The 13066-nt window shown below is 31.3% G+C and overlaps 1 protein-coding gene across 2 annotated transcripts in view; it reads left to right on the forward strand.

Annotated features, from left to right (window-relative positions):
- The window catches only part of LOC111626629 (histone acetyltransferase KAT6B-like), an 87211-nt gene that overhangs the window by 58778 nt on the left and 15367 nt on the right, over positions 1-13066 (forward strand). For both annotated transcript variants that reach the window (XM_023370075.1, XM_023370076.1), the window contains exons 11-14: positions 923-1153; positions 1584-1677; positions 2376-2522; positions 12697-12784. In XM_023370075.1, coding sequence (XP_023225843.1) covers positions 923-1153; positions 1584-1677; positions 2376-2522; positions 12697-12784 — 560 coding nt within the window. The remainder of the gene's footprint in view (positions 1-922; positions 1154-1583; positions 1678-2375; positions 2523-12696; positions 12785-13066) is intronic.

The following is a 13066-nucleotide window of genomic DNA, read 5'->3' on the forward strand; positions in this document are numbered from 1 at the left end:
CATGACATTGAAACAGTCTTCTTGAATAGTAAGCACTGCTTGCAACATTTGAAGGTGGTTGTGAACATTTTGCTTGATGACTTACTATTGTGTCAACTGAGGAAGTATGGTTTCATTGTGATGATGCAATAGATCCTGGAACATAAATTCTTAGTCAGTGGCACAATGAGAGATTTGGAGCACATTGGATAGCACCTTAAGGATTGCTGGAATGGTCTTCTTGCTTGCCCGATTTCTCTACTACAGACATCTTATATAGGGCTATTTATAGGAAATTGTTTGCCAAATACTAACATGATATGATTCAGATTTGATAGATTAAATTACATAAGCATGTAACATTGACAATGCAAATGCTTAGTAATGTGCATGATGCTAAAGTAAAATGCATGCAGACCTAAATTGCAGCTGATGGAAGTTGCTTTGAATACAGTTTGTTTAAGTTGATGAACCTTTATCATTCTGCACAAAGCACTTTTTTTATTCTCAGGTAGTAATTAAATGTTTTCTTTCTTTTATGTTTACTGTGATGGAGAAAGTCTTCCACTGCATTGTCATTAGTTTTAAAGTTGTTATTCAAGATTTTTATTTTTTTATAACTTCTTTAATTTTGATTAGTTTTTCACACAAATCATCTGCTATCCCTGCTATGGAGAAGAGTGTTATAAGTTGCATTTTAAATAATAATTATGGTTAGTTTAACTATTCTGTATATTCTCTAAACTTTATAAATAGATAAATACAATTTTTATAAATAAACATCATAAAAAATGTTATTAATTTTTATTTCTAATGGAACCTAATTTTAATTTTTTTCTCACAAGGTTAATTGTGTTTCATGGAAATTTCCTACATTTGTAACTTTAATAAAACTGTATATAATTTATATGATTAATATCAGTTAATTCATAATTATTTACAGCATAAGTGTACCTGGACTCATCCACCTGCTACGGAAATCTATCGCAAAGACGATCTTTCGGTATTTGAAGTGGATGGAAATGTAAACAAAATATATTGTCAAAATCTCTGTTTACTAGCAAAATTGTTTTTAGATCATAAGACGTTATACTATGATGTTGAGCCATTCCTATTTTATGTTCTTACAAAAAATGATAATAAAGGATGCCATCTTGTAGGATATTTTTCAAAGGTAAGTTCTTACAATAATTTCTATTTAATTTAAATATCTCAAAATAACAGTTTTAAATAATTAATTAATACTTTTCAATTTTGAAAAAAATCTAAAGTCTCTTTTCTTATAATAATTATTTAAACACTTTTATAACTTTTTTTATAATATAAAACATTGTTACAAACTTTATGCATTGTATAGAATATAACAGAACCATGCAATTGGAAAAACAATCATGACTGTAAATTATAAATGTGTTTTGAGTTAAATTGAGTGGGTTATGAAATGATTATAAATATAAATTTACATAGCTCAAGCTATCATAATTTGAAATTATTTGTATTTTTAAAGTGTGCATCATAATTATATGAAAACTTCGATTGCTATTAAATATATTTTTTTTATTTTTGGTGTGAATTTATTAGAAATAAATTTTTTTTTATTTCAGGAGAAACATTGTCAACAACGTTATAATGTATCATGTATTATGACAATGCCACAGTATCAACGGAAAGGATATGGAAGATTTTTGATTGATTTTAGTAAGTAAACCAAAATCAAACTTAAAAAATTATTTTTAAAATTTGTTTGATGTTTCCTTATGTTCTAAAAATGGTGGTTTCATTCAAAAATTAAAATACAAATCAAGTTTGAAACAACAGTGGATCTTGATATTATATGTTAGTTTTGAAATCTGCAATGTTCTATCAAAACATCTTCCATAAATAGCTTTATATAAAATATTTAATGTGAATAATTGTGAATTTTATTTAAAATTGTAAAGGTATCATCAGACTTTATTAAACAACAATGAATCATCATATAACAGAAAATTTACTTATTTTATAAAATTTCATTCTTCAGTTCATTCAATATTTATTGAGTGAATTGAAGAATAAAATTTGAGTGTTTAGATAGGATTTTAGGTATCAAAAGCTTAATTTTAAAATGGAAATAATAAACTTAGATCATTTTAAAATGTACATTTAAATTTTATACTATTAAATTTAATTTCATATTTGCCATTGTACTTGTCATAATATTCAGAGATAACTTTGAAGTAGATTGAGAATATGTTTGAATTATTTAGTGCTGTATTACTTTACACTAGTAACTTGAATAGATATCTTATAATTTATCATATATTGAGATTAATTTTATCATTTTTAAGAAAAGACTTTTGAATAATATAATAATAATAATTTTATAGTATTTTAAAAACATTTTATGCTTTTTATAGGTTATTTATTATCACAAAGAGAAGGTTTGCACGGTACTCCAGAAAAGCCATTGTCAGATTTAGGTCGTATTAGTTATATGTCTTACTGGAAAAGTGTAATATTAGAATATCTTCATACTTTTAAAGAAAAATCTATTTCTGTTAAAGGTAAAAATATATTTTAATACATAATTGAATTATTTATTCATTGTTATTTTTAAATTGTTTTCTTTAATTACTTGTAAGTTTATTAAATGTATATATTTGTAATTGTAATAAATCTAATTACGGTTAGTTGCATCTTATATTAAAAGTTGCATAGAGTTCAGATTTGAAAAATGATTGTAACAAAAATATTCAAAATACAAATTTTTGAAACGAATTTATATCAAATAAAAATTGTTCTGTGGATACAAAATATTATTAGGTAGTGTGTCTAATGCATATGAATAAGAACTTATTAAGTAATGACACATTAGAGATGCATGATCTTATATAGAGCTTTTTTACTTATTTTGCATTCCTTAGTTGAGATGTTTGTGTTTATTTTACAAATATACATGTTTTCTTTTACTGTTTGTAAGCAATCCAAAAGGTAAATGAGGAAAAGATTAGAAAAATATCACTTAAAAACAGTTAGTAAAGATAGTTAATTATATAGTTATTTTTCTGATATGTTTGGGTCATACTCAACAGCACCCCTTTGTGTTAGGTCTGACACCATTGTTGACTTCTGGTTTACAGGAATCTTTCAATAAATGTACGAGTGGCCATGTAGGAAACTGGGAACTAATTGACAAGGAACAGAGGAGGAAATTGAGAGACAGAGAACTCTGTAGTAATCCACTCCATGACACAATTAACAATAAAATAACAAATATTTATTTTTTCAGCTGAACATTAAATACAAGAAAAATGGAAATAGAGGGAGCGTCTAAACCTCTATGCATTCCTATCAAAGAGAGAGTGTGTTTACAATTTTGCATATGACAATAAATACCTTTGAAGTCAGGCAATTGCTTGCTGGCTTGGGTTTCCAAGGGAAGAAGAGTCTTAAGACCAGATTGTAATATCTGTAATATCATATTAGTATCTAGAATCAATCACAAATATTCCAAGTTAACAGTTCTCTAGCACAGAGCAACCAAGGCCCAGTAAAACAATGGGAATTGAGAAGATTAGCAGTAAAGGAGTTCTGTGGGTGGAGGGTTATTGCCTTGATGAACGAATGGATGAACTTTATCTTTGTCTCTCCTCTTTCACCTTTCCTTTTATTTGGATCTTGCCCCTCTCCTTATGCCCAAATTTGGGGAACTTGTGTAGGGAGCTGGCTGATCCAATCTCTGATTTTTGGAAAAAGTTCCTTTAATGAGTAGGTTTTTCTGGAAGATTTATCATTTACAAAGGAAATGTTATCATATAAAAAATCTTATGAATGTCCTCTGTTATTTGTCATCTCAACTTAAATGATTTCTTTCTTTGAATAAATATTAAATACTTAAATTGCCTGAATTACAAAAATGCTAGCCTGGGTTCTCACATGTGCCTTTTAATTTCAAGGTTTAATTCTTCCGTTGATATAGTCAGTATCAACTATTTTTGGTGTTTATATCTATTATTTTAAAATGATGTCAATATTTTCAAATCTTATAATATAGCCTATTAGTTTAATCAGTTGAAACTTTTTTAAATACCACATATATACACTAATATATAAAGCAAGAGTGTTTGTTTGTTAGAGGTAATCTTGGAATGTACTGAAACAATTTTTGAAATTTTTTTGCTATTGAAAAGCTTATTCCTTTCAGATGAACATAGGCTATATATTATTTTTATAATTAAAAAGGAGCATGAATAAGAAACAAAGAACAATGTTTTTACTGACACATTTGTCTTGCATTGTCTGTTTTGTTCAAGGTCTATTTCCTTTGCCACCTGGTGGGCTTTTTAAAACTTATTATCTTATATTTGAGGTTTCGGTTTTGATTTGTGCAGTTCAAGTAGTTGTGTATATGTCTTTGTTTATATTGTTTTGGTTGTTCATTTCATATAATAATTCTTTTATGTTATTTACTTACTTACTTATACAGTGGGCGATCGATTAATGAACATAATCCGTTTCAATATTGCATTTGCTACCCAAGTTGTTTGTTAATCAATTATTGATTTATCGTAGATTTTTATGAGAATTTGATTAATTCATTCTGGAAACCCCAAAAATTAATTAAAAATTATATACAGTTGTCCCTTGATAGTCTGACGTTTTGTAATCTGACATGCTTAATAGTTCAACACACCTCCTGTCAAGGTCACCATAGTCTCCATCCCCGTTATATGTCTGCTTGCACAGAAGCATGTCACAACATGAATCTCCTCCCCCCAATTCTTACATGATGACACACATTTTGTGTGTTTTCTGTGAGCAGTTCTGTTCGAACAGTTGAAGTAGAGAATATTGTATACTACTGCTAGCAAAACAATGCTAAATATGTAATCACTTTTGGTAATCCAACATCCCTTTAGTCCCGTACCTGTCGGATTATCAAGGGACAATTGTACTGTAAAGTACTATATTATTTTTCCGACTTTTCCAACGATTATCGATACTACTGTGTGCCGGAAATAGCCGTTCCCTAACGGGTACTTTACGCGGATTCGCGTTAATGTGCCAGGCCTGGACTTTAAGCGTGCACCGAATTAAATAATGACAAAGTTTGTCAATAACAAAATCAAATATTTAATTAAACTTCTAGTAATAAACTATATACAGTATTTAGTAAAAATCAAACAATAATTTATTCAATGAAATTCAACAAGAATCAATCCGACAAACTCAAATCAATCTATTTCTAACTTAATTCTATTCCCCTTTGGAATTCGACAAAATCAAAGAATTAACTTATAAACAATAATTCTTATAAATTAAAGATCCTAATCGTCACCTCAATATACTAGGAACCTATTTCCTCAAACTCTCAAGCCTTTCTATAATCGTCGATCCACAAATCGAATAACTTCAAAATCGCCTTGGAACTATTTGATCCAATCGGACACCTCTCTCGATCACTGCTACGAAGCTCACCAAAGCTCGTTGCTATCAGGAATTCACCTCGTTCGTTTTCACTTGAGTTAGAGGCTTTATAGTGTGAGGTGACGTCACAATTCTGAATGAGATCACTCTCCTCATTTACATACTTATCTGTAACATTAAATTTTTCTCGTTTATCTGGCAGCTTATTTTCCGACAATACTTCGCTAACCTTTTACATTATTCTTTTTTAACAATTATCGGGATGCTTTATTCTTTTAAGATTTAGCGATTCCTAACTGGGTTGTGGGGTCTCCCCCCCCCTTTTTCGTCGGTGCGGACTTACTTTTTTCTGCTCGGGAAGCGCAAGTGTGTGCGAGTTTTTCTACGGCGCTTTTCTTTCGTCGGTGAGTTGGTTTTTCTTCTATTTTTAAGTTACTAAGGTGAATGGTGAGGAAACCTAACAAAACATAAGCCCCAAAAAAAAAATAGAATAATAAGCAAAATAAAAGTAAATAAAAATAACATTCGGACTTGGTTCCTTACAGTACTTTCTTACTACATATGTATTTTTATTATTATATATAAATATATTGTATTTACTCGCGTACAAGACAATCTTGCATATAGGATTAGGTGTGACTTTAAACAGCAAAATAAAATTAGATTTATTAATACAGGGTGTATTGACCTGATTTTAAAACTATATTTGTTGATGGAAATATACTACAAAGCAGGGACAAAATGCAAAATACTCACAAAATCTTAAAGTTTCAGTTATGTTATTACAAATACTTTTGTGTCCACCAATAGCTGCACAAACAACATCTAGACCAGTGGTCGCAACCCAAATGCATTGGTGTGCCACAAAACATGTAATTGAAAATACTGGAGATTACGCGTGCCACTAAAATAAAATTATAAAATTTATTGCACATTAACACATTTTTATTTAGCTATAAAATACATACTATATAAAAATATTATTAAAAAATTACAATATTTAAACATTAGTGACTCCCTTGTGATTCAATTTTAGAAGCTAACACATCAATAGTTTGAAGTTGGTTCATAGTTTGAAGTTTTTAATTTTATGCACAATTGGCATGCCACTCATCTTCCTCTTTTTCAGAAGAAAACAAATCTCACTAAGTTTCTTGGTGCTTTTCATTCAAGATGTCTTTAAATTCTTCTGTTGTCAGATCAGTTTTAGGTTTCATTATGAGCTCTTCAAAGTTCTTTGTTTATCAGATGTGATTTTCGTTACTCCTTTAGCTGCCTGAGTCTTCTTGATTATATCTTTCTTAGCTAAGATTGTGCCTACTGTAGACTTGTTCAAGTCATACTGCCTAGCAACATCACACGTCTTTTGCCCACTCTCTACCTTGGCTATTATCTCTTGCTTGGTTTCTATGGTGAGCACAGTTCTTGACACACCACTCTTTTTAGGCTCCATAATATTATCAGTTTCTTTTTATTTAAAAAGTTCAGAAAAGCACTTACAAAAATTCAGAGAATAGAAATCAACTAGCACACAAAAAAATTATGTAAATGTGAGGCCTGGCTGAAATTAAAAATTTGGTGTTAAAATGTTAATGAATATCTGATGGAACAGTTAAATTCTCACTTTTTGAAAATAAAAACGATGCAAAACGTAATTAATGAGTGCTTGCCCAACTATCTCACAAAGACTATTGAGGTGTTTGTTGTCTGTACATAAAAAATTTTTGTGAAATTGTTTGTTGTCTGATTTGTTGGCAGTTCAAACTTTTCATTAATCGATCACCCACTGTACTTACAACTATAAGGAGTGAATTTACTTCCCTTATATAAAACTAAACTTTTATAAATAGGCCTACAGTATTTTTATTTTTTCATTGTTTGTTTTAGTATTAATCCTACTGTACCATTATTTAAAAATAAGAATTATTCTTATGTTATCAGATATCTACGTACATAAGTTGAGTTTTTCATTACTTTTCCAGATGCACACATGTGCTAATGAGGGCACAATTCCAGATGCAAGTGACACTGTTAGGATTTTAACAAAGCTGTAGAGAATCTGCCCATAGGAGCAAAAAAGTCAAGGAAACCATACTCTACATGTGACCCTTTCTGAGATCCCCCAAAATCAGTCGCACATGATCAGGAGTTGCATCCTACACCATGCGCTCGGCTGACTATGACATTTAACTATTCAGCCCTCGTGACTATACTGGCTTCAAGTAGTCCACTTGATTGTTCATGGAGTACTCGATGTTATATAGTTTTAATGAAGTGTGAGTGATATCAATACCAAAGCACATGACTTGTACCCCATATTGGTCAAGGCGAGTGATCAATTGCCTAGATTAACACTCCACATGGAGAATAGGCAGTAGTACAGGTTCAAGATAAGGACTGCTTTTGATCAGTAAAAGTTAATGCATTTATTATTTGTTATAGGCACTGGTTGCTGTGCCTATAATATTGCTTGTATGCAAACATGACATCTCAAGCAAGATGGTGACTGGAACTGCTGCTGTTGAGGTTCCATATTTGAAGGCAAATATCTTACAAAGGGCACATATTGGACTTTTCTTTATTCTTTACTGACAAATATCATTAGAATTACTGTTAAATGTGAGATAGGCTTAGCAGAGCACTCAGCATGACTCTCTATAGAGCCTGGAAGTAGACTGATTTCAGAGGGACTATATCTCATGAAGGATCACGTATAGAGGTTTAGTTCCTTTGATGAGTATGGTATTTTTGCTCCTATGGCATGTTTTATAGCCCTGTTAATTTAAGGTCCCAACAGTATCATTCACATTTTAAATCTTACCTGAATGAGTCTTTTCAATGACAAAATGTCTAAACATTGCAATTGTCATAAAATACATCCTTGTCAAGGAACCATTAGAAAGCTTATTACTTTCCAATGCACATAAGGTACAGGTAACCCCATATAACACGGTACTGTTATAGCACGGATTCACTCTGACACGGTTCGAGAATTGGGTAAAACTCTCATACAACATGAAATGTAATAAATTTTTACATACTTAAGTAATAATAGTTCACGAAAATTATTATTTTCATGAACTATTAGTACTTAAGTATGTAAATTTTCTTTTCTTGCCTTCTGTCGATACACATGGGCCTTCTCAAAACTTGTTTCAGTGTTGTCAGATCTTGACGCTTATGATTTTGATGTTGCCAGATGTTTTTCCCTTATTCCATACTTTCTTTATTCTTCATGAGTGCTTAGCACCATGTAAGGAAAATTATAAAGATCTTTTAACTAGAAGCAAGCAATCTGAAATTACATACTTTTTGCAAAAAGGTAAAGCATGGATCTGAAGATAATGCAGAAAAAAGCTCTCGGTTAATAGTGTTTTTAGTGATGACGAAAAAAACATTGTTTAATTTATATTAACTCCTTAAGGACATAGACATTTTTGAGATTAATTTATTTAAACGTAAAAAATACTTAAAACTGAAAAAACACGAAAGAAATGCGTTAATTTTGAAGAAAAAGCTTTAAATTTTATTTGATGAGTCATTGTTTACACAGCTGGGTGACCTTGAACACAGCTGGAGTCCGATTTCCCGGGACATTCTCATAGACGTCTCGGGAGGACAAGGGTTTAAAGTAGGGTGACTATAAGCGACACAGAAATTTTTAAATATTTTTAAAAAATTCAAAATTTTATTGCGATTTCCGACCCCCCCAAATTAATTAATTATATATTTATAAAAATATATTAATTAAAAAAATTAAAAAACCATCGGAGGTCGTTTTTGACATCAGAAACTAACTTTAAATAACTTTACTGAATGAAAATCCGTGCGCTACAACTTAAAAACCATGAAATAATTTTGATAAAAAACTCCCATTAAAAAACAATTAAGCCTTAATCGAGCCTTCACATAGGCTCATTAAAATCGCGATAAAATTTTTTTGCGCGGGAAAAAAATTTTGAAAAAATTTCGGGACCTAAAAAACATTCCAAAAATTCAAAAAAAAAAAATTTTTCAAAAATGGCCTTAAGGACCTCATTTTATGTAACGTTATGTAACTTGCCCGAGATATCTCGGGTTATGGGCTTAAGGGGTTAATATGTATCATTTAAGAAAATTTTAATAAAGATATTTATCTTAATTATAAAAATATAATAGCATGTTTTTTTAATTTTTGGGACCTAGCCCTCCTTTTTGTGCTAGTTCTTTGTTTCGTATAACACAGATTTGCATAACGCAGCAATTTTTTGGAACATAACTATCGTGTTATACGGGGGTTACCTGTACCTTAAAACTCCTTATTTCATCCTCTCTACTAACTTCCATACCCCTTTGACCAAATCTGAAACAAATTCCACATAATTACTCTCTGATACCCTATGGAAAACATGGACTACCATAAAACTCAAACCCCTCACTCCTCCTCTGATTTGTTCTACTCTCAAACTCACAAATTTTTCGAGTGATCCAAACAAATTTTACGTAGCTAGTCTCTACAATCCTTCAAAAAATATAAGCTACTTTAAAACAGACTCTCACTCCTTTCCCTGATTTTATCCCCACAAGTTGATAAATTCTTTGGTTGATTTGCATCAAATTTTGCATAATTACTCTCTGCCATTCTGTGGGAAACATACATTACTCTATAATGAGGACAACTCAACCTCCTCCATGAGTTCCCAAGCATCACTGGGCATTCTTTGCTAGTTCACAATAAACGCATACATAAGATTCCGTAAATTATGACTGCTTTATATAATAGTATATTAACTTAAATTATCCTAGAAATTTATTAAGACTGTAATAATTTAGTAAGTTCTGTTTGATACAGCTAAACATCTTTTATCCATTAATTGATAGTCTCTATTATGTCACATTACTAGAGTGTGCCAAATGTTTGAAGTCATACAATAGTAACAGCATAAAATGCAATATTCTTTATTATTGACAAGACTATGTCTTGTTTATAAAATCGTACTGCCTGCTGTGTTACCAGCTTAGAGGTATGAAGGATTACATATCAGGAGTTGCAATTTGGCACAGAGTATTAGGTGCCCAAATCATGTGCACATAAAAAAACCAGACTTGTAGGTACTCGGGACTGAGAACAGAGTCAAAATAAAATACAAAATGGCGACTCTATCTACAAACAGGCAAACCGAAGTCAGGTAGTGAGAGTACCACCCACAGTTGTTCTAGGAAGTGAACTCTGACCCTAGGACTGGAGACATAATATTTTCTTTGTTAAATAAAATTTGTGATCTAATTTTGTAAATTTGGGAGTGCTTCAAATGTGACATTAAAACAGGGTTTTGTGTCGTTACAAGTAGGTTTTTTAACATTATCTAATACAATAGAGTCCCGAAGGGTGGCCAAGTTTGTGAAAATGCTGGGATATCAGGAATGGAGTTAAAAAAGAATAAGTATGACTGTTTCCTCAGAAAATATTGTACTGTATTTGTATGTATTGTTTGCTCAAGAATACAACAAAGAATAAACTGCCCAAATACCCTTAAACAAAGGAAAAGTATGTATTTTATGAAGTCATAGATCCTTTACTACATGAAAATGAAAATTAATGAATACACAGTGTACAGTAATTTATCTGATAAGACAGACCTCAGAAAAATATTTTGAGGCATAAAGCTGTCTATAATGAAAATTAACTAGCTGACTTTGCAAAAACTGGCAACTTTTTTTTTAAAGAAATGCGTAATGTCCTGTTAACAGTCTTCCGCAATGCACTTTGTGTTTTGCTGCTTCATTACGAAGACGACAAAGGAACAGCAAGTCCATTACCAACGTACCTTGTTGTTCATAATACTGAAGGGCGGTTTCGACAGCCTTTAGTCCCTCACTATGTGATATTTTAGGAGCTTGTATGGTGGAGTCTTCAATGTCAACATCTTCATCATTTTCTGGCATTTTTTCATTAACTGTGACAGCAGCAATAATTTCTGCATCAGACATAATGTCTTGCTTGGTATCGTTCTGGAACCACTGTTCGACATCATTTTCATCGGCTTCTGCACATCCAGGAACTCTTTTCAGGAGGTTGAGTAAGTTTACATTTTCTGCATCATCAACAAACTCATTTCCCTCGTGATCTAGGAGTTTTCACCAGGAATGAACTAGTGTTAATGACTAACTCATTCCAGGTGTCCAACACCCACCCAACAACACTCAATAGGTTAATTTTCTTTAAGTTCTGGATAAGACCTTGACCATCATCATTTGCAGAAAGAAGGGAGGATAACAGCTTGTGCCGAGTTATCCGGAGTATCGAGTTTTCGGGACTCTACTGTATAGTAAAATTATGGGACCAATAAAAATTTGACATTTTATTAGGGTTGTTACATCCAATGACGTTATAATCTGGTTAAACTGTATATTGTTTGTGCAAAATAAAAAAATAAGTTTTTGGATGATGTGATAGCCACGATTATTTTTTTCAAAAATGGGAAATTTTTGTTATGCATCGACAAAAATTCAATCTGGGGCAACACGCAACGGAGAGAAATTTCAAAATTGGATCAGTTAATTTCACAGAAAATGCATCGTGGAGGACCTTGTGTTTGTGGCTGGCGAAGTTTGAACGATTGCGCTCAAAACCAGTGATACCAAAGAAGATTGGAGAATGAGAATTAGACCCGTCTTGAGCATTAAAGTGATTCCACTTAGTAGTGAGTCTCTGAGACAGTCTTGTCCCAAATACGGTTTTGCTGTATTGCTTGTTTTACCACTATTTTCATATCAGGTTTTTACCACATTTTTAAGTGATGATGAACTAGTGCAACATGCAACAACTGTAGATAAATGCAAAAGTGGGACAGACAATTGACAACAGATGTGTGAGATTATGAGGACTAATGAAATTACACTGTTCAAGTGCATCAAATAGTTCAAAATGCAGGAAGAAGCAGAAGCAACAAAAGTGTTTCTTTTGAATAAAATTCACAACATTGCATCTGTGAATACTAGGAATGCAGTGAAACAAAAAAACAAATTACTGACTGATTGCTTAACAAATTAAACTTGAGTATGTTTGAACTTACGTTTTATGACACTTGTTTTATTTTACATTATATATCTATACAGCAAATGCGAGATATGTATCTTTAATGTTGTGTAGTACTTTTTAGAAAGCTTTTCTTAATTGTCATTTTGTTTGTTTATCAAACTTTCACACTCAACATTGTTAAATAGTTTAACTATAATTAAAATCCATTATTTGTCTTTATTCACAAACTTATTTAGACTATGCATATATTAGTTATTTTAATAAATAAATCAAATATATTACATTTTTAGGCATTGCAAAAGCTACTGGTCTTAATCCTCAAGATATTGCTGCTACATTATTTAATTTACAAATGGTTATGAGAAATGAAGAAGGAAAGTAAGTTAATACTTATTATTTTATTATTTAACTAGCTGCAAGAACCCGCTTCGCTGGGTTTTTATTTGTTTGTACATTTGTATGTAATATACTTTTTTTATATATATATAAAAGACTGTTTTTCTAAGTAATCTAGCTTCAAGGACCCGCTTCGCTGGGCAAAAAGTAACAATAGTGAAGATTAAGATAATTACATTATAGCCAATCTTATCCGTTTTCACAGAATGCAAGAATTAGGTTCCCCGTTTCCAGACTAATTAGAGAATTTTTACGCCCAGTCAA

The sequence above is a fragment of the Centruroides sculpturatus genome, unplaced genomic scaffold (assembly GCF_000671375.1).
Source record: "Centruroides sculpturatus isolate CEXI.00-Female unplaced genomic scaffold, Cexi_2.0 scaffold399, whole genome shotgun sequence".
Lineage (NCBI taxonomy): Eukaryota > Metazoa > Arthropoda > Arachnida > Scorpiones > Buthidae > Centruroides > Centruroides sculpturatus.